At 44.7% G+C, this 20,657-nt stretch overlaps 1 protein-coding gene across 6 annotated transcripts in view; it reads right to left on the bottom strand.

Annotated features, from left to right (window-relative positions):
- The window catches only part of LOC104991163 (paralemmin-2), a 517,429-nt gene that overhangs the window by 222,412 nt on the left and 274,360 nt on the right, over positions 1–20,657 (bottom strand). For 5 of the 6 annotated variants that reach the window (XM_010843550.1, XM_010843556.1, XM_010843549.1 and 2 more), the window contains 3 exons: positions 17,128–17,242; positions 16,044–16,065; positions 10,460–10,561 (listed from right to left, as the gene is read on the bottom strand). In XM_010843550.1, the coding sequence (XP_010841852.1) occupies positions 10,460–10,561; positions 16,044–16,065; positions 17,128–17,242 (239 nt within the window). The remainder of the gene's footprint in view (positions 1–10,459; positions 10,562–16,043; positions 16,066–17,127; positions 17,243–20,657) is intronic. The other variant, XM_010843553.1, reaches the window with a different exon arrangement.

Genomic DNA, 20,657 nt, shown 5'->3' with positions numbered 1-20,657 from the left:
GGGGGGGGGGGCGTTATCCCACGACATGGGAATTCGAGGACAGCGCTCACAGAAGGCCTCTTTCTTCCCCCATGAACACACTGCCAAGCCCTCAAGTTCTGTCCCATGTTGTCACCCCCAGCTGCTGCCTCCTCTCTGTTCCACTGTCATCACTCACCTGAGATACTACTCCCTCTTTCCTAGATGATGATCACAAGAGCTTCCTACCTGGTCTTCCCAGGTACCACTCTCAGCCTCTCCAACATCCCAAATCCTGGGGCCAGTCTGAGCTTCCCCAGGACCAGCTCTTTCCTGTCCTGTAGACTCTCACGACACTCCATACTTTCTGACCTATTGCCTCAGAGGCTCCCCATGAGGCACATGTTCTGGATGGGAGGACACTTGGCCTCGGACCCATGGAGCCAACTGTCCCTTGACACGCGTTCCCTGAATGACCCACAGATACATCGACCTCTGCAGCTTCAAAACTGAGTCCATCTTCTCTCAAAGCTCCCCAGAGTTTTGGTGAGAACAAAGTCTTGGTGGGACAAGCATAGTCTTGGTGAGAAGTAATACCTAGTCTCTCAAGCAAGAAGCCTCAGAATCATACTTGACTTTCCCTTTTCTTCCTAATTCCCCATCATCAAACACCTGCTGAAACTAATTCTACTTCAGATCCATCCCCATGCATCTCCTCACCATTATCTCTATCACCACTGCCTTAGACCAGACCTTCTGCACAGCAACCTGTGTCTGATTTCTATCTGCTACTTCTGTCATTTCACTTCCAGAGGGCCAAAGGAGAGGAAAATGGTTTTTACAAAAAAAAAAAAAAAATTTATATTGATGTAAGGCAGACATCAAACCAATATTGTAAAGCAATTATCCTTCAATTAAAAATAATTTTTTTAAAAAAAGAATTGCTATGAAAAATAAGAAAGGAAAGAAAAAACTTACAAGTAAAGGAAGAAAGAATTTAAGAAAGAGAAAAGGAAAGAAACAAGAATACCCAGCAGAGATCATACATGGTCCACAAAGTCTAAAATATTTATGATCTGGCCCTGTATAGTAAAAGCCAGCCGACCGCTGTTAGCCTAGGCTCCACCCTGCCCACAGAGTTATCTTACTTAAAAACTCTCCATCAGCTCCTGTGTCTGCAGAGGGTAAACACCAAACTCCTTAGCTTGGCATATAATTCCCTTGGCATTTGTCTGCAACCTTCCTTTCTTATCTTGCTTTGCCTTGCAGCCTCTCTCATTCCACATGCGCTCAGGCCATAACAGAGGTCTCACTGTTTCCAGGACATCTTTCCACGACCATTTAAATCTATGCTGTCCCTCTGCCTAGACTGTTTTGTCCCTTCTCCACTAACAGACTCTAGAGTCTGGTGTCACATCTCTGCTTGTCATCGCCGTTGAGTTCCTATCTCTTTCTGAACTATAAGTTCCCCACTGTGTTAAAAAGATCCAAACTATCTTTCCAATCAACGTTTTGTTGTTTCCTTACCCTGTACAGCAGCTAAAAAACACCATCTTACACCTAACATTTCCTGCTTTTAAGATTCCTTTCTCTTGAAATGTCCTACTTTTGAGTTTCTTTATATCCAAATGTGACTCATCCACTGATCCCCAGGTCAACTGCACCCTCTTCCATGAACTTTCTTTGATCACCCCATTTCTAAGATATCCCTCTCTTCTCAAGATTCTCTGAACACTTCCTCTAAACTGAGGGCACCTAACACTTTCCAGTCAGTAATATAATTATTTGTGGGAATGTTTTATTAGCTCCACAGATTTTTAGGATCCTGGAAGGCTAGCTTTTTGCCTGGCATCTTTCAGAGATTCCCCCTGCCCCAAACACCTACCTTAGAGCCTTTTGGATAGAAGGTACCTGCTAACCATACCTGTGAAACAAATGCTACTAATTAAAAAGTCTAATTGGTTGTTTTAATCTAGTGACAAATAGTTTATATGACACCGATGAAAAGGTATACACAGTGATTAATGCTTGTACTGGGTGAAGAATAACAATGGTATTTTGTCTGCTTATAAGATACAATCTGACATGGTTAACACTTAACTAAGAAGATTTTGAAACAAATTCCAATGCTTTATTTTCATTGTGTCCGTTTTGAAAGTTTCACTTGCTCAGCACAAAGATCTTGAGTTTCTTTAAGTGACACAGTGGGAAGCCAACCAATATTTGTCAAAAAGGTACATCAGCTCATACAATGACAGTGATATCAAGAGAACTATGTCTGTTATTTCCTGATTTTCCATAAAATGTGTTATCAAATAGAATAGGCATTTAAAATGTTTTTTTCCAGTGGTCATGTATGGATGTGAGAGTTGGACTGTGAAGAAAGCTGAGCGCCGAAGAATTGATGCTTTTGAACTGTGGTGTTGGAGAAGACTCTTGAGAGACCCTTGGACTGCAAGGAGATCCAACCAGTCCATCCTAAAGGAGATCAGATTTGGGTGTTCACTGGAAGGACTGATGCTGAATACTTTGGACTGAACTCCAATACTTTGGCCACCTCATGCAAAGAGTTGACTCATTGGAAAAGACTCTGATGCTGGGAGGGACTGGGGGCAGGAGGAGGAGGGGACGACAGAGGATGAGATGGCTGGGTGGCATCACTGACTCGATGGACATGAGTTTGTGTAAATTCCGGGAGTTGGTGATGGACAGGGAGGCCTGGCGTGTTGCGATTCGTGGGGTTGCAGAGTCAGACACAACTGAGCGACTGAACTGAACTGAATGGGCTCCAAGAACCTGTTCTTTAAATATTACATTTATATTAAAAGGCACAGTTTTGGGATAAAATATTGCATCCTATCACTGTTAACACACTCATGGGACATGTTTATAAATAAGCAATATAATAATGATGGACAGAGGAGCCTGGTGGACTACAGGTCCATGGGACTGCAAAGAGTCAGACGTGACTTTGCAACTGAACTGCAACAGTAGCAATAATGATTGTCAGTTAATAGATATAAAACCCCAAACCATCCAGTAATATGTGAGCCAAATGATACACTGAGCTGTAATCAATACAGAGTATGGAATAAAACATTTCTACTTTTATATCCATATCTGATAGGATACACATTATTAACATAGGAATCTTTAGGGATATCCCTCCCTCTCTCTGCCCACCAATGAGAATGCTATCCTTTGTGGTCCAATTTTCCCTTCTCCACCATCCTAATGTCCAAACTCAGCCGGACCTTGCCTATTCCTAGAATCAGAGACTGGACTAAAAGGAGGGATAATGGGGAGAATGTCTTTGCTGCTGCTGCTGCTGCTGCTGCTGCTAAGTCCCTTCAGTCGTGTCTGACTCTAATGGTTAATCAGATCCATAAAATTAAGAGCTGAGAAAGGAGGAGTTTAATGGAAGAGACAGTAAAAGCTCTGTGAAAGATGGCTACTGCTACTACTGCTAAGTCACTTCAGTCGTGTCCGACTCTGTGCGACCCCAGAGATGGATCTCCAGGCAAGAACACTGGAGTGGGTTGCCATTTCCTTCTCCAATGCATGACAGTGAAAAGTGAAAGTGAAGTCGCTCAGTCTTGTCCGACCCTCAGCGATCCCATGGACTGCAGCCTACCAGGCTCCTCCATCCATGGGGTTTTCCAGGCAAGAGTACTGGAGTGGGGTGCCATTGCCTTCTCCGTGAAAGATGGCTAGGGAGGGGATATTCTGTGGCAGTGAATGATGCTTTGGAGAGTTACTTGTGGAGGGAAGAAAAGGGAATGTGAGAAGTCCTTCTGGGTGGAGATATGAATTGGATCCCTTTCAACATCCTTCAGGAGAAACAGGTAAAAAAGAACAGAGTTTCTTTTCAGTGGGTTTTCTTTTTTTGCCTGTGATTTTATGCTACATTTTGTGAAGTGTGAGATAACTCTGGGTGTGAACCACAAGTGACATGGATTCATTAGGGTTACAGGTTAATATTTATATGATACACACTGTTCTTTCAATATTTCTAGAATTTGAAAGTAGAATACTTTAAGACATTTTTATAATAAAAAAAGCTTAGATAGATTATGCCATAAAAGACAACATTCATATGTATTTTTCCCCCAGATAAGACCTGGGGCTTTAAAGAAACCACAGATTTTTAGTAGATTTCTTCAGGTTTGGTCTCCCATTCCTTGTCTGCCTTCACTCTTTTCTCTTTAGTAAGGCGACTCAGGCAAACACTTCGAGAAGCTCGAGCTTACACAAAGGCAATATTTTCGTTTATTTTTTGGTTTTCTTTTGAGATTTATTGAGATATTATTGACATATAACATATGTTAGCTTAAGATGTATGATGCGATGATTTGATATACATATATACTGCAGAATGATTACCAAAATAAGGTTAGCTGGCCCCTTCACCCCTTACATAATTGCCAATTTTAGGGGTAACTTTAAAGATCTACTCTCTTAAGACAATATTTAGACTTCATGGATACACATATGAGAATGTTACTAGACATTCAGAAAACCACAAAGTGTGAACATTTTTCTTAAATGTGTTGTTTGTGAATAAGTATTTCTATTTTGCTTCAGCTCTTAGCCAATAATATCCCAAATGTGCACGAGGGTGGATATGAACCAGCAGGAATATAAGATTTACATTTTGTTTAGGAGGCATGCACACAATTTTTAAAACTCTTCTGCTTTTTACTGCTGCCAAAGACCTCTCCCTTACATCATGCCCTCCTCTCTAACCACAGTGAACACTCTCTAATCTGCCCTTTTCTTCCCACAAGTTTCCCCATGCCACAGGTACATGACGATGAAGATCGTAAGGGCTTGGTATCTGTGCCATCTTATTGGGAAAAAAAAATGAGGAGAAGGGTACTGCTCAGGGAAGGAAACTTTCTGGAGAGCCCTTGAAAGAGATTTTGAAAAGAGCTGCATGGACATAAAGAAAAGTATTCGAGGAAGGACCAGGTAACAGAAAAAAAGGAAAGAGTCCAGTAGATGTTCCAGTGATGGGTTGATTGGAGTCTGGAAGTATGTCTTTATAAAATGATATAAGTATTGATTTTCAAGTATCACACACTGACAACAGTGAGACTGGAGGACACAAGCATGTTTGTTCTGCCTTCCAACATCCCAGCGAGAGAGCAAGTAGTATCTCCATTTTGCTAATGAAGAATAAGAAGCAAAGGGGCCAGTTTCTGCAAAGGGATACAAATGGATGGCATCACTGGTACTGTGACTTTGAGCTCTGTGTTTGGTTTCCTTGGTTTTTCTCCCCCACAGCTCCTTCATCCATAGAAGGGTCACCTTGGAGAAGCAGAGATACCCTAATGGGGTTGATGAGCCTAGTTTCTAGGTTCTGAAAAGACCCAAGTATGAGCAAGAGTGGAAGGCCTCCAAGAAAGATGCCCGGACACCACAGGGCCCAGAAAGAGGGTGTGAAGAACACAGAACGCTTGATTCCAGGTCAAACCTGCTGCCCTGGCTCTTTGCGCCCTCTTGTCCCCTGTCACCTTCAGCCTGGACAAACACAACAGCTGCAAGGGCCCTAAGGGACCCAGGGGAAAGGAAACAAGAGGACCCGACACAGGTAAGGGGAAAGTGACACAAACTGGCAAGATTCCATTTCAGAATCAAGCCAAGAGCACACAAGACAGAACCCTGCCCCATGAAGACGGAACTTTTGATTATTGTTAAATTCCTTGACCCAGGCTGCTCCCAGCTCACTTCCCTTGACTCACTGTTATCAGTGGGTGGAATAATAAAGTTGAGGGTCCATGTGTAAAGTATAAAAATCATGTCCCATGGTCATCAGTCATCATATGGGAGGTGTCATAGGAAGGGAGAAAGTGAGTCTGAATTCCTATCCAGGTCACATCTCAATTTGGGGCCTCATCTTCCCGATTGGTACAATGAAGGGTAAGTAGCTCTTTTTTTTTTTTTTTTTTTTATTCAAGTATAGCTGATTTACAATGTTGTGTTAAGTTTCTGGTGTACAGTGAAGTGATTCAGTTATAGAAATATTAATGCATATATATGTGTGTGTGTGTGTGTGTGTGTGTGTGTGTGTGAGTATACATGGTACCCAGCTTTGATATTCCATGCTGCCATGGAGAGCCCACGTGGCCTGTGAGTCAGTGACGTATCAAATCCAAGAGGAGGGAGCGCGATGGACAATCAGACCACGACCACCACCCAGCAGTGAGATCTTCCCTGTGTAATATACATCAAGTGGCTGGCAACGTACCATGTGGAAGAAAAACAATACATACGCTTGGCTTATTGAATGAATATATACACATGCATCTCTTTGAGCATAAGACTATATATATGCATTTATGTTCACTCCTCTTGAGGTGGGCAATATAAAATTAGCACTGTGATGTCAAAAATGATGAAAATGAGGATATTCGTTTAGAGTGAATCCTTCCTCTCATCCCAGAGAGCAATCTCTAACTTCAAAACCCAACAATCAAACATTTCTTCAAATCAAATGTTTTCCCAAGACACTGTGCTTTTAATAAAAATAAGTCAGCAAGGGCATAATGGTGAAGGACAGCAAAGTTCAGTTGCTCAGTCGTGTCTGACTCTTTGTGACGACATGGACTGCAGCATGCCAGGCTTCCCTGTCCATCACCAACTTCCAGAGCTTACTCAAACTCATGTCCATTGAGTTGGTGATGCCATCTAGCAAAAGCCAAAGCCAATTTCTCATATTGACTTTGCTTCAGTCTTTTTGGTCAAGAAGGGCAGTTTACAGCTTGAGAAGTGTCGGAAAGAATACTGCTAAGAGGTAACTGAAACCCAGGACTGCTAAGATGTAACTGAAACCCAGGTGAGTAGAGAAGATTGGAAGATAATAAAACTCCCAGGGATACAACTGCTCACAGTGCTTTGGGTCCTGTGCCCCAGTTCCCACATCAATGAATTTGTCCCAAGGATTTCATATACCAGGAAAGGCAGTGGAGGCAGAAATGCCAAGTTCTAATTTTCAAAACTGAGAAGGAAGGAATTCCATAAACTATATATAAATAGCTGGACATCATGGCTGGCTAAACTCTAGAATCAATTCTGAAAGAGCAGAAGCTGGGCACATTAATCTCAATTTTTTTTTCCTTCAAGGTCTCTAGACAGATTAGACAAATGACAGATATAAAGCATATTGGATCATCATAAAGTCCCTATTGTCCTTATGTGGACGAGACAGAAACATGTGCCATGAGTGTTAGGACAACAGCCAGAACTTGTTACTGGTTGGAGGGCCATGCCCCATAGGTTCCGGGTAAGGATTCCCCAGGGCCAGGAGGATCCCTAACGGTGAGCCCCAGGCTTCTGACTTTTTATCAAACTGTGCAACAATTTTATCAATGAAATGATGATAAATAATGCCAGTTTGCTTTTCAGATCTGAGATGATATTAAACCGAGAGGAAAAGTGAGGGTGTTTGGAGCCCCAACCATGAGCTGTAAAAATCCAGACAACAAAGAGAGTTTTCTCCTTTCAAATTGGTTAAACCCTTTATTCAATGAAACCTGATGCAGAAATACGATAAGGAAGCACAAGGCTGGGGAAGCCGCTGTGCTTGAAATGGGACAGAACACCAAGTCCCTCACCTCAACCCCTTCCTTACCTTCCAGAGACTCCTCGGTGACCCCAGGGGCCCCAGACACTCCTGAGGGACACTTAACAGGAAGAAACTTAACAGTCATGTAAAATCTACCAAGGGCCGAGAGGCGCATAGCCTATCCTTATTTTTGCCTCTTAAGATTAAAAAGAGAGGAATTTGTAGGCTCTTCTGCATGTGAGAAGGCGAAGTAGTACGTGCACAGTTGTGGGGAACAGACTTCTCGCTGCCACTGGAATGACTGTGGAGCGATGACTCCGCTGGACAGAGGGAAGGAGGCCCGGTAGTGGCGCAGGCCACTCACTGGAGGCTGCACCTGAGAGCCTGAAGCGGAAAGGCCGTGAGGACCGCCAGGAAGTCACATGGCCGTGGCCTCTGTGGGGACTGTGCTGGGCAGCTCTGAGTCTTGCCCTTCAGAGACCAAGCGGGGCATGTCCACAGGGGAGGGACAGGCAGGGCTAAGGGGGTCCAAGAAACCTACCATCTCAGGACCAGATGAACCGACCGGGGCTGCGGGCATTAAGGGGATGGAAAGTGAAGGCCTGGGAAAGACACGATGTGATAGCCGTTTTCAAATATTTAAACGGAAATCAGAACTTAGGTTTGTTCTGAAGGGCTCCTAAGATACAAACTTCGGTTTGTATCTTAAGGATACGTAAAAATAGGTAAAAGATGAAAGCAGCAGACTAATGAGAGCTCCATCTGAGGATGAACTTCCCAGGTGTCAGAGCCAATTACAGACAGAATGGGCCATCTGTAGGGAGACCCAGGTCATGGTGTGTCCCTGTGGTTTGAAGGCCTCGTGGCAAGGCTCTGTCCCTGGGCTTCCATGTTTGAATAAGGAATTGGAACAGATGCCTCCTGATTCTGCAAAGCAAAGATTGTAAATAAATTCCCATTTATACAGAACCCAAAACCTCCCAAACTCCAGACAACCAGAATATTTGTCATAATACTGAGTAACGACCAGTGACATTTTTTAAAATGGCCCTAAGACTGTGCAAATTTTCAAAAGGACACCCCTAAAGCAAGATGGATGATACCTATAAGAAAGAATTCCAGGGGCGACTGCCACTCATTTGTAAGCTGTCCATGCTCTGTGTAATCACTGCTAGCCATAACTGATCATTAATCTGGATGCTCTATTTCAAAAGCAGCCTGGACGAAGCAGTTAACCACATCAAATGCAATTCCTTTCAAGCCTCTGCATCTGTATATTTCCACAGTAGATACATTTATGCATATTGGTTCTTAACTGATAAACAAAAGTACATGTAGACTTATTTTTTAGAAGACTTTGAACACATAATACTTTTTCAAAAAGGCATTTGCTATTTGGATTCATTATGTTTTCACAGTGTCTTCCAAGAGGAAGGATCCTAGCTTGTGAAAGTGTGTGTATTCCTATGCACACAGAACTGCAATCCCAGTAACATATCATTCTTGAAGCTCACATTCCTTGACTGCCGATGCTGCTCAAATCTTGTTCATATCTCTCAGTCCCCACACACTGGCCCTACCGCCTTCACGAACTGATCCGTTAATTAGGTCATATTGCATGTCCTGTGAGTCGCAGAAATGTGGAGAGGAGCTAGAAAGCTGTTTACCCACAACTACTGGGAACCACCAACACTCTAATAACACGCAGGGAGGTATGTGCCTTTTGAAGAATTGTTATCCCGAATTGATCTCAGAAGTGCATCTTGGAGCATTTAAAAGAATCTGCAGCTTAAATCACTGCCAATGGTCCCTTCGTAGGACGACTGTAGCTACAAGGTTTTTAACTACCCTGGGATCCTAGCTTGAGTTTGACCAGATACCATCTACAGTACCCGCCCCCAACTCTAGAACCCTGTGAATCTGTTTGTACAATAATATGCTAAGATATTTATAGAGTCCCCAGGAATACTTTTATTTTGCCAATGTGCATGACAATTATGTCAATACCTGCAGAATTATTTTACTTCTATGTTAAAAGGAAGGCTAACATAGAAGTTTGCTATGTTTACTTCATAAAATACTGTATAAACAATTTCCTCTGACTTATTAGTCCATGATTGTCTTATAAAGGTACCCTTCCATGACTTCTTTTAAACATAAATTTACCTGGATTACATAAAGCATAAATCTGATGCTCAAATTCCAGTTCACCTACATTATCACAAACCCTACAGCATTGGTGGCTCATTTTTCCATCCAACCCCTGCTCTCAGTGCCTCTGTGCACAGAGCAAAAAGGATTGGTATAGTGATTTATTAAGCACAGCGTCCAGCTCTGATTTGTGGGGCACATTCACATTGAACAGAGCAAAGCAGAGTTCTCCATATGTTTTACACTCACAAATGTATTACTCGCTACAATCCACAAGTGTGAGGAATATTAGCAAGAAGCATACATTCATTAAATTGCTCCTTTTATTTTCCAAATATACCACAGGAGGTAAGAAATAACTCCAGTAATGAGGAGACTTGAGAATCTATATGTTCACAGTGTACAAACAGCTCAGTTCCCAAAGGATTACCACAACATTCTCACACACTTTGAAAATAGTTTCCCCCCACCTTCCCAGCATAGCTCATTTGATTTTGTAGAATGAGGACTGATATAAAGACCACAAACACAGATTCCTCCAAAGTAGGAGGAAAAGAGCTCTATGGTTTTCTCAATACTCCCTCCCCTTGGCCCCCAGAAACCCCTCAGGGACCAGTGCCTGCCCTGTGTGGCCACTGTAAGTTCTACATCTGAAGCTGCGCTGAGGAGGGGGACCGCCCTCCACGTAAGAATATCTGGGCATCCCTCATTAATAAAGCTCAGAGGAATGCAAGCCCCACGGTCAGTCCTGGCATCAAAAGCAAACAGTTCCCCAGGACTTACCAGCTGCTCTGCTGGTTCCGTCCTGCTCAGGTGATGGTTCTGCTGTTCGTGAACAGAGGATTGGCAGGTCGGGGAGCTGGGAGGAAATGTGATTTACTGCATCTGGTAGCAGAGAATAGGGAATACAATTAGGCACAGTGTTGAGAGGCCCGATGGGTTCACTGCCGAGACAGCAGCTTGTCTGCCCTACATAATGGACCACAGAGGTGGCCATTGCAAGAGAGGATCAGGGTAAACAAAGACCAGCATTTGCCCAGTGACTGGTATTCAGTAGAGTAGCTGAGGTAGGAGAGATTCCGGCCAGAAAGCTCAAGCCCCAGAACAGCTCTATGTATTAAAAGATTCAATAGAAAGCTCTAGATTCTAAGAGTACAATGTGTTCAGAGGACAAAAAAAAAAAACAGGGAGAGAGATGAACTAGCGAGAACCATTATCAACTTGATGTGGGTGCGTTCTCAGTCGCTGTGTTGTGTACAACTCTTTGCAATCTCATGGACTGCAGCCTGCCAGGCTCCTCTGTCCGTGGGATCTCCCAAGGAAGAATACTGGAGTGGGTTGCCATTTCCCTCCCCACAGGATCTACCTGACCCAGGGATCAAATCCAGGACTCTTACACTGGTCTGAGCCACCAAAGAATGGGATTGGGCCAAGTATGGGACTTCAAACTAGAAACATGGAAAGTGAAAGTGAAGTCGCTCAGTCATGTCTGACTCTTTGTGACCTCGTGGACTGTAGCCCACCAGGCTCCTCCGTCCATGGGATTTTCCAGGCAAGAATACTGGAGTGGATTGCCATTTCCTTCTCCAGGGGATCTTCCTGACCCAGGGATCGAACCCAGGTCTCCCACATTGCAGGCAGACGCTTTAACCTCTGAACCACCAGGGAAGCAGTAGAAACATGGAAGACATGTCTTAAACAGAATTGGAAAACAGATTTGGGAGTCTTTCCTTAAACTGGAAATATCACTTTATGTGCCTGATTCATTCCAAAGACTAATAGGCATAAAAAAATTTTTTTTTCAGAATTTATCCCACAATTTCAGTCCTTCTGTCTGGTGTTTCAGCTAGAAAATCTAGAGATTCCAAATAACAGCACCAGTGAAACACCATGAGCTCAGCTGCAAGAAATGTGGCCGTGCAGAATACAGAGAACGGCTCTGCTTGGGAAAATATCTTGAAAGTTCATTTAGGGAGATGGAGGCCATGGAAGTCAATAAGTGTGTCGAAGTATTAGAGGAGAGGGGGAAACCACTGGGGTGAAACAGGGGAAGAATCTGTGCACACCCCAGAGAGCAGGGGGAAAGTGAAGGAACATTCTAGAAAGCTGGACTCTAGGTGATGTGATTCCTTCCATGTGCCAAAGACACACCCCGTTATCCTGGAATGTCGATCACTGGTCAATGATCACGTCTAACTGCTTACCGCATATTCTATTCAACAGCCCACAAATCATCTCAAGCTCAACATGTCCAAAACAGAACTCTCATCTCCACTCATCTGCTGCTTCTCCTGTGCAGCGTATCTCAGCTCACTGGTACCACAATTCACCCAGGATCCTGGCGGTGCCCCTACCTCCCTCTCCTGGTATCCAGTCAGTCCCCCAGCCTTCCCACATCCATCCCGTCCTCTGTATCCCCACTGATGCGGACTTAATTCTGGCAGGTTTCTGTTTTCCTTTTTAAATTTCATGTAGCAGAGTGCTTGTGACCAGACACCAAATTAGGATTGGTTGAGCTCTGTACCGACGAGGCCACTGCAGACTCACATTCAGCCGAACAACCAAGGATGTAGGGACACTGGACCACCATGTTCCCAGGGCAAAGGGAACGGAGGGGTGGGGCTTCTCTAAGAGAGTGGGTTTGTCTGTACCAACCCTTTGGGGAGACAGAACCAGAAGTCAGGAGTCGGCAGGCAGGCCCTGGGTTGGAGCGAGGCTCAGGTTACTGTTTCTCCCGGGGGCCTCATGTGTTCTGGAGTTGGGCACTGGGTCAGACAGACATAGTTGAAGGCCCTTCACTGCAGGGGAGGAAGGTGGGCCTTTGAGATGATGCTGGGCTAGAAGATAGCCAGGAAGCAGCCTATAGAGGCCCTCTGAAATGGCCTGAATTTGAGCCAGGGCCTCAGAGTATGGTCACATGTCTGAAGTTGCCCTTTATTCTCCATGTTGAACTGCTCTGCCAGTGTTCCTTAAGTTAGCTGGGAGATTCTGTTCTCACTCTGGAGAGTTGTGGGAAGGGTCAGGACCCTAAGCCACACAAGGCAGGACCAAAGAGAGCAACAGTTGGGGTAAAGCAGGGCCTGAGCAGGTACAGGCTACAGGCTCATGGACTACAGCTCTTATGGGGCTGGGGCTCCATGGTTTCTGCTCCTGATAAGAGGTGGCAGGGGGTGGGGCCCAAGGGAGAGGGTAGGGCAGCCCCTCAATATATCATTAAGTACTAATTCCTGAGGTTCTGCAGCTCCAAGGGGTCTGATAGACCAACACAAGGAAAAAGAAACAGGGCCCCCAAAGCTTTCTGGGGGAGAATTCCTTCACATAACCTCAGTCAGTAAACTGCCCTCTTCCTGACAAAGTCTGGGTGGCCTATCATGCTTCTTCCTCCCTCTGTCCGAGGAGGTAACAGTCAGTTATAGAACAAAGAGGAAAGGGGAGTCCTTCCCATTACCCAGCACTGCTAAAATCGTCACCATATGAAGAACATAAATAGCCAACGTTAGAGAGAAACAAAACTGATGAAAACTCTCCTAAAATCATGACTTCTGGGCAAGTGAAGACACACTAGGTCCCAACAATTGGTATGAGGGTTTTGATGCAGGAAAGGTTCCAGGCTGCCCCAGACTGGGATGGGATGGGAATCACAGTCTCAAACAGCAAGGACAAGACAGGCCCAGGACAGAGGTTTTCCTTTGCCAGTTCTGGCCAAGGGTTTCACACCAGCTCCCCAGTGGGTAAAGAACAGAGGTAGTTCTAGGTACATACCATGTGAAATTTATACTTACACAAAACACTGTGCCTATTTAGGGCAGTAAAAACAACCCACCCAATCAATTTTGACTCCACCATATAACAAGGATGTATGTGGGGTAGGGAGGAAGTGAGGGGGCATCATGAAGTACATGGCCAAGAAATTCTACTCATGATTAAAATACATAGCTCTTGATTGCCAAGGCTATCATGTAATCAAAAAATATTGGTGATCCAGCAGTCTAATATCTTTATTTCCTCTGAAAAGCACAGGGGGATATGCACAGGGTACCTGAAGAGAGGTCATTACACAAGCACACACTAGCAGCCAACTCCTTGGCAACTCATCACACTGGCGATGCTCTTGCTGACCTCTGCAGTGTCTTGTACAGTTATATAACTTTAGCTGGACCTGGATTCTGTAATCATCGTGTTTCAGAAGTTGGGTATTTGTCCTAAGGCATTATTATTCTACAATCATTTTTTGTTAGGTCTTAGTACCAATTGGTTGATTCTAAGAGGTCTTGGTAACTTTGAAATCAAAGGAAGAGGAAATAATCAGACAGCCCAAAGTTCCTAAACTGGATGTGCTTCATGATGGGTTTTACCCACAGAGTGACCTATAAACACTGACCACGTTCTTGGAAGGATGTGTTCCCTCCTTCAAACTGCTTTCTTTGCTAACAGATGTGGTGTAATGGAAAGGTCTCCCAAGGCTTAGTTATAATCAGACATGGAAGTATCACCATCCAGGGCAATAAGGAAGATCATGGAAACTTTTCCCTGGCCATTTCTTGTGACCCCTGAGACTTTTGCATCCTCTTAAGCCTGAGTTCACTCATCCTGTAAAAAGTAATGGAGGATATAATCACAAGGGCTGTTTTTCTCTGAAGACTCCTTTCTAAGTCATGATTGGATTTCTTACCACCTCTATTAACTACTTAGGTGAACAGATGAAAATAGTGGGAAGTACATGGAGCAGGAGGAAATGAGAGAAGTTCAGGGTGAAAACAAAACAGAAAGAGTTTATGACATGGCTTCATGGATGCTTGTTAACAAGTCACATACTACATGGGTCTCCATGGCCCACACAGCTTCCCTGGGACACAATATGCAGGTTCCATCCCTTCCCTAATTAGAGAGAGAAGCCTAAGAAAGGTCCTGGCTTGAGAAGGGAAGAGAAAAAAAAAGAAGTGAAAGCAGAAGAGGTTGATGTGCACGCCTCTGGTATGTGGGTGTCTGTGGGTCCATGTCTGATACTTACTGTGTTACTGCTAATCACATACATGGCCTCAGGGTAGCCCTAGCCCGAGGGAACGCCACTATCTTTCCCATGCTGCCACCCCCAACTCCCCAAAACAGGCAAGGCCACCTCCTCAGTCTATACTCCACCCCCAAAGCACAGAACAAGTGTCCTGACTAGGCCATACCCTAGAGAAAGTTGTAGAACTGTCATAGGTGCTCTTCCTGGAGTTGCTGTGGGCTTGACCTGGACTTGTCTCTGAGCATATGCACTGGGATCATGAATTTAATGCCTTCCCAAAGATTACCCAAAGGGCCAAAATTCAGATCCCCTGCCTTTCATTTGTTCGGTGGGGGAACCCGAACAAACCACCATTTTTTCTTGTTTGTTTGTTTTCTGAAGTTAGAATTATCCTTATTGCAAGGATCTTTGCTAGACATTATAAGAAAAATGCCTATCCATCTCTGCATTTAAAAATCTTTAACCATACATTTCCAAAAGACATTGGGAAAATACTGATGCCAGTGCTTATTCTACCTCCTGCATCATCTTGCTGGTTTAGAGGCTGAAAGAGAGATGTCTGTTCCTTCTGACAAGATCTGGTATTTTAGGACAGGTTGAGCTAAGGGTCAGAGTGAAAAGTGGAAATCAAGTGGTTTTCATGAGTTTGTAGCTAAAGTTAGAGGAGCAAGGTAAAGGCTGAGAGGCATACAACCTCAAATTCATCCCATGGCCCCAGGGAAGGAGAACAGGGAAGCAGCGGGCAAAGAAGGGGAGAGAGAGCAGAGGAAGGCCCACTCTTGCCAGGAGGGGGTCAGGAAGCCAGGGCCCTGCTCCTAACCTTCATGTGCCCCCAGCCAACCATGCCCCACAGGGAGAGAAGTTCTGTGAAGCCCTGGTTCCCAGGGAGGCTGGAGAAACTGTGGTTTTCTGATTCAGAGTAAAACCAGAGGCCTTAGGAAGGTTTCCTAAACATCAGCTGATGGGCTCCTGATGTGTATTGTTACCTGGAGACCTAACCACCAGTTCCAGTGGGCTCAACCCTGCCAGGGAACTGGTCCTCAGGCTGGTGCTCTGGGCTGAGTGTATTTCAAGAGAGATCCAAGCAGTGAACCTTGGAGACCAAATGGGAAGAAGAAGAGCTGGGCCAGCTGTGTAAGACTAGGAAAAGCTGGTTGAGAAGTAGTCCTTGAAGAGGAGAGGCAGAGGAGATGGGGACATGGCCCTCCCGAGCATTCGCAAATAGTGCTCCCTTTCTTTCTGATGCCCTTCCAAACCAGCACAGCATATCTCCCAGGGAGCCTGTGTTAATGAGACCCACTAAGCTGACAGATGAGAACATTCAGGTACAGATAGGGAGAGAGCGCTTACACTTACCTCCATCTGCACTGGAGAAGCTCTGTGGAGACAAAAGCAGGGCAGGGAGTCACTATATATGTGGGGAGATGACCCTTCACTCATTCAGCCCGTCTTTCTCCCCCAGAATTTGACCGTGGTGGGCAAACCCCATGCTCTCTTTCCTTCTGGGAAATCTGTTTGGGATTCCGAAATTTAAGGAAAAGGTTTACCCTCTGCACCTTATTTACCCCAAATTTCTCCCAGTAGACATTGATGTCAATTATCCAGCAAATACCCTTGGTTGTGCTGGAGAAGTGATAACAGAAAATCCCATCCTGTAATGAATGTGTTTAGACTGCTTTCCTATCACCGCTGGGTACCTGAGGAAACAGGAGTTGTAAAATAGAGGGGAGGGGGGTCCTGAGTTCTTCAGAACCTGCTGGCATTATGGATTCTCTCTCTGCTACAGAGCACCGTGTGTTTTCATAGATAGGCACACCTCATTTTATTGTGCCTCAATATTGCTTTTTTTTTTAACAAATGGAAGGTGCCTGACAACCCCCAGTTAAGCCAATCTGTCAGCACCATTGTTCCAACAGTATTATTTTTAATTAAGGTATGGACGTTGTTTTTTAGACATAAGGCTATTGCATACTTCATAGACTAACAATATAGTGTAAACATAACTTTTATATGCAGTGGGAAACCAAAAAACTCATGTGACTCACTCTATTGCAATATTCACTTAATTTCAGTGGTTTGGAACCAAACCCGCCATATTTCTGAGGCATGCCTGTGCGGTAAAACTTCATGTTTCACTGACACTTTCTTTTTTGGAATTCATGCCCATTTGATACGGTTTTGCCCCTGGCCTTTTTATAAAAGAAAGACTTAAAGCTACAGGGAGTCTGTTTAACCGGCTTCATAAGAATTGGTTTTTAGACCAATTCGCCACTCTCAGCGTCAGAGACGGCTCTGGTCCTCACGCATCTACCCCTCGTTGCAGGGTGTGTGGTCCAGGCTTCTTATCCAGACCAACTGGCCTTTTCTCCAATCGGCACTGTCGTGGTGTGCCTGCTTCCCCAGGGGTATAAGTGAGAGAAATGACATTAGTTTTCTTCACCTTCTGAAAGTCCTTGAAGGATTTTTCTGTTTCCTTTAGCTTCTCTAGGATGATTTGCTCTTTGGCAGATATTTGGGACTCTTCACTTTCTAGGGCTTGTATTTCCTGCTCCAGCCTGGAAAACACACAAACAGAAGACAGGTTACTTTATCTTCTGGCCAGAGAGCAGCTTCCTCCCACTGGGTGGCCTCCTGGTGGTCTCTGCTTTACATGACGGTGTGGTACCTGCCAGGCTTCACCTTACAGCGTGTCGCTACCTTCGCCACTGAGCAGACACTGGTCAAAGGGAAACAGCCCAGAGCTGCTGCCACCCAGTCATTGCCACCACCTTCCAATACGCTTTGGTGCCTTCCTTTCAACTCTCTTCTCCTGTGCATTCTTAATTTGGAGGTAATTATTTTTCTTAGCATGGCTTCCCAGGTGGCTCAGTGGTAAAGAATCTGCCTGCCAATGAGGAGACATGGATTCATTCCCTGGTTGGGGAAGATCCCCTGGAGAAGGAAATGGCAGCCCACTCCAGTATTCTTGACTGGAAAAATCCCATGGACAGAGGAGCCTGGTGGGCTACAGTCCATGGGGTTGCAAAAGAGCTGGACACGACTCAGCAACTAAACAACAGCAACTACTTTTCATAGGTTAAGACATACTATCTGAAGGAGAAGAGCTTCATATTCTGCTATCTCGTGCTAACTGCTCTTCTGTCAGGCAGGCCAAAGGGTGAAGAGCCGGTCTTGTTCAAAGGAAATACGCTGCCGAGACATGGCTGGTGGCTAGTGAACCTGCTGTCACCATTCTCAGTGGCCTGACTTCTCCTGCCAAGAAGAGAGGAGATGCAAGGGACTGATACAAAGGACTGATACTGCCCCTACTCTTCTGGAACTTTCCTCAGCTTTTACAAAACCTATATATTTTCTGAAAAGGAAACTTGAGCACAGCCAGGAGACTCTGGGAATATTCCAGAAGAGCAGCTACACTGAAGTTGTGAGGGAGGTCTTGCCAGCTCTATTCTTTCAATGAAATGATTGTAATAACCACTTAACTTTCCTTGCACACTAAATCTGTGCCAAGAGCTAAGCTAAGAATTCATGTGGATTGTTGTAGTTAACCTTCCTTATGACCCTATGAGCAGGGAATTCCCATTTTACAGACAAACTCATTAAGGCAAGGCAGGGCTAAGGAATTAGTTTACTGGTACAGAGCGTTGAAGCTAGGGTTTAAGCCAGGAAGTATAACTCTAGACCCTGGTCCTCACCATCGTGCCAAACTCTGGTCACATGGTACTTCACCACAGTACTTCACATATGCCCTGCCTTTTTACACACGGAGTACGCTGACTTAAATAGGGCGGTACTGTAATGTACCAATGTTTTGGGGTTATGAAGGGATGGGTGTTCCGCTACCTACAGGACCCCATACTATGATGCTTCCAAATCATTTGGTCTGAATTTATTCATTCATTCATTCGCCTCTGCTTTTGCTCTCCTCCCCTCCGTCATGTTGGAAGCTTCGCTGCAGAGTGTGCCTGCCGATGTTTGTCCTTTCCCTCCCCCTCTCCTCGTCTATTTCTAATCTGCTGCTGGGAACTGGCCAACCAGGTCTGTTCAACTGGGACCTAACCTAAAGCGTTCAGAGTGAGACCTTCTGAAGAGTAAGGCTCAGACGGTAAAGAATCTGCCTGCAATGCAGGAGACCCGGGTTCAATCTCTGGGTCAGGGAGATCCCCTGGACGGGAATGGCAACCCACTCCAGTATCCTTGCCTGAAGAATTCCATGGACAGAGGAGCCTGGTGGGTTACAGTCCATGGGTTCACAAAGAGTCAGACATGACTGAGTGACTAACACACGGAATACCAAGATACGGGCATGGAATTATTCCAGGATGCACTGTGCCTCTCAGAGGCCTTTTCTGTTTCCTTCTTAGGCATCAGAAAAATAACTTCTGGATGGATGATACTTTGTAGCAACTACTTTGGGTTCTGAAGAAACCCAAACAGGGCTTCCCAGGTGGTTCAGCGGTAAAGAATCCACCTGCAGTGCAGGAGAGACGGTTCGATCTCTGGGTTGGGACGATCCCCTGGAGAAGGAAATGGCAACCCACTCCAGTATTCTTGCTGGGAAATCCCATGGACAGAGGAGCCTGGTGGGCTACAGTCCATGGGGTGGCAAAAGAGTCAGACACAACTGAGTGACTGAACGTGAAGACAAATGCTATAACTATACTCCCTCCAGATGAACACAGCTTCAGACATACTGAAGGCTTCCCTCACAGTAGAAGTGGCAGTTCTTTTCATGACTAAGATGGCCCTACAGCATCTAGCCTCCTAGTACCTATAAGAGCCTCTACTCTTAACAACGTGCCCATTTCACTTTATGCTTTGGTTAAACAGAGCTACTCCTTACTTGCCCATCTGTGACCACTGATTTACCCTTCCCCAGAAAATCCATCTCCAAACCCTAGCCACTATTGAAACCTTAGCTCAGATACCACCAACCTCATAAGGCTTTCACAGATTCACCATCAGAAAATAACAATATCAGTGGTCTTATCAAGTCCACTATATGTTAGAACATTGGTTTTCAACCAAGGTGCTTTTGTCCCTTAGGGCATAGTTGGAGATTCTGGAGATATTATGGTTATCCATTACTCAAGCAGAGTGAAGTTGGTGCTACTGGCATTTAGGGGGTAGCAGTTTATAAACATACTACAAAGTACAAAACACCCCCCACAATAAAGAATTATTTGCCCCCCTAAAACCAATAGGGCCAAAACCAACTAGGAGGCTAACTCTAAACCCTGCATCAGAGTATACATAAATTATTAATTTCCATTAATAGAGTATAAATTCACCATGAGAAAGGCACAGATAGTCAGTACAAGTATGTTGAATGAATGATAAAAGATGAATCAAGTTGCAAAAAGTCATATAGCTCAGCCAAGAGGAGATCTTCAGGTTTCTGAGACCAGGGTGAATTCTTCAGCAAGCTTTGATTTGAGAGGCTGTGTGTGGGCTGAGAGGCAAACAACCCAGAGGGGAAGGCCAAGCAGCATCAACAGATAAACAGAGATATAAACCTTTGCTCTCCAAATGTTTATTACATCTTTTACTGATACATACATCTGTGTCAATTACTTTGGGAGGAATCAAGGAAAGGAATAGGAGCATGGAATAGGGACAACTCAAGTGACCTAAAATGGAACCAATTCAATGGGTAGGGGAAGCTCCAGACTACAGGTTTCCTGGAGAGATTGGCCAGGTGAGTTTTGAGCAGATTTCATTTAAATCTCAAAAAAACTGAGTACCTCAGCAGATATCTAGAATGTGGGTTGATTCTATTCTCAAATTCCCTCCCTTTCCCCTGCATCTTCATGGTAAAAACACATATGTCCCCCACTGCCGGGAGCCAGCATATTGCATATTGAGTGCATATTGCATATTGAGTGCAGCACTTTTCAGGATCTGGAATAGCTCAACTGGAATTCTATCACTGCCGGTAGCCAGCGTGAGGAACTCCACCCATGACAAAGGTCA

Source organism: Bison bison, unplaced genomic scaffold, assembly GCF_000754665.1.
Source record: "Bison bison bison isolate TAMUID 2011002044 unplaced genomic scaffold, Bison_UMD1.0 scf7180017864183, whole genome shotgun sequence".
Taxonomy (NCBI): Eukaryota; Metazoa; Chordata; class Mammalia; order Artiodactyla; family Bovidae; genus Bison; species Bison bison.
The sequence above is the reverse complement of the archived record's forward strand: the minus strand, read 5'-3'. Positions and strand labels throughout refer to the sequence as shown.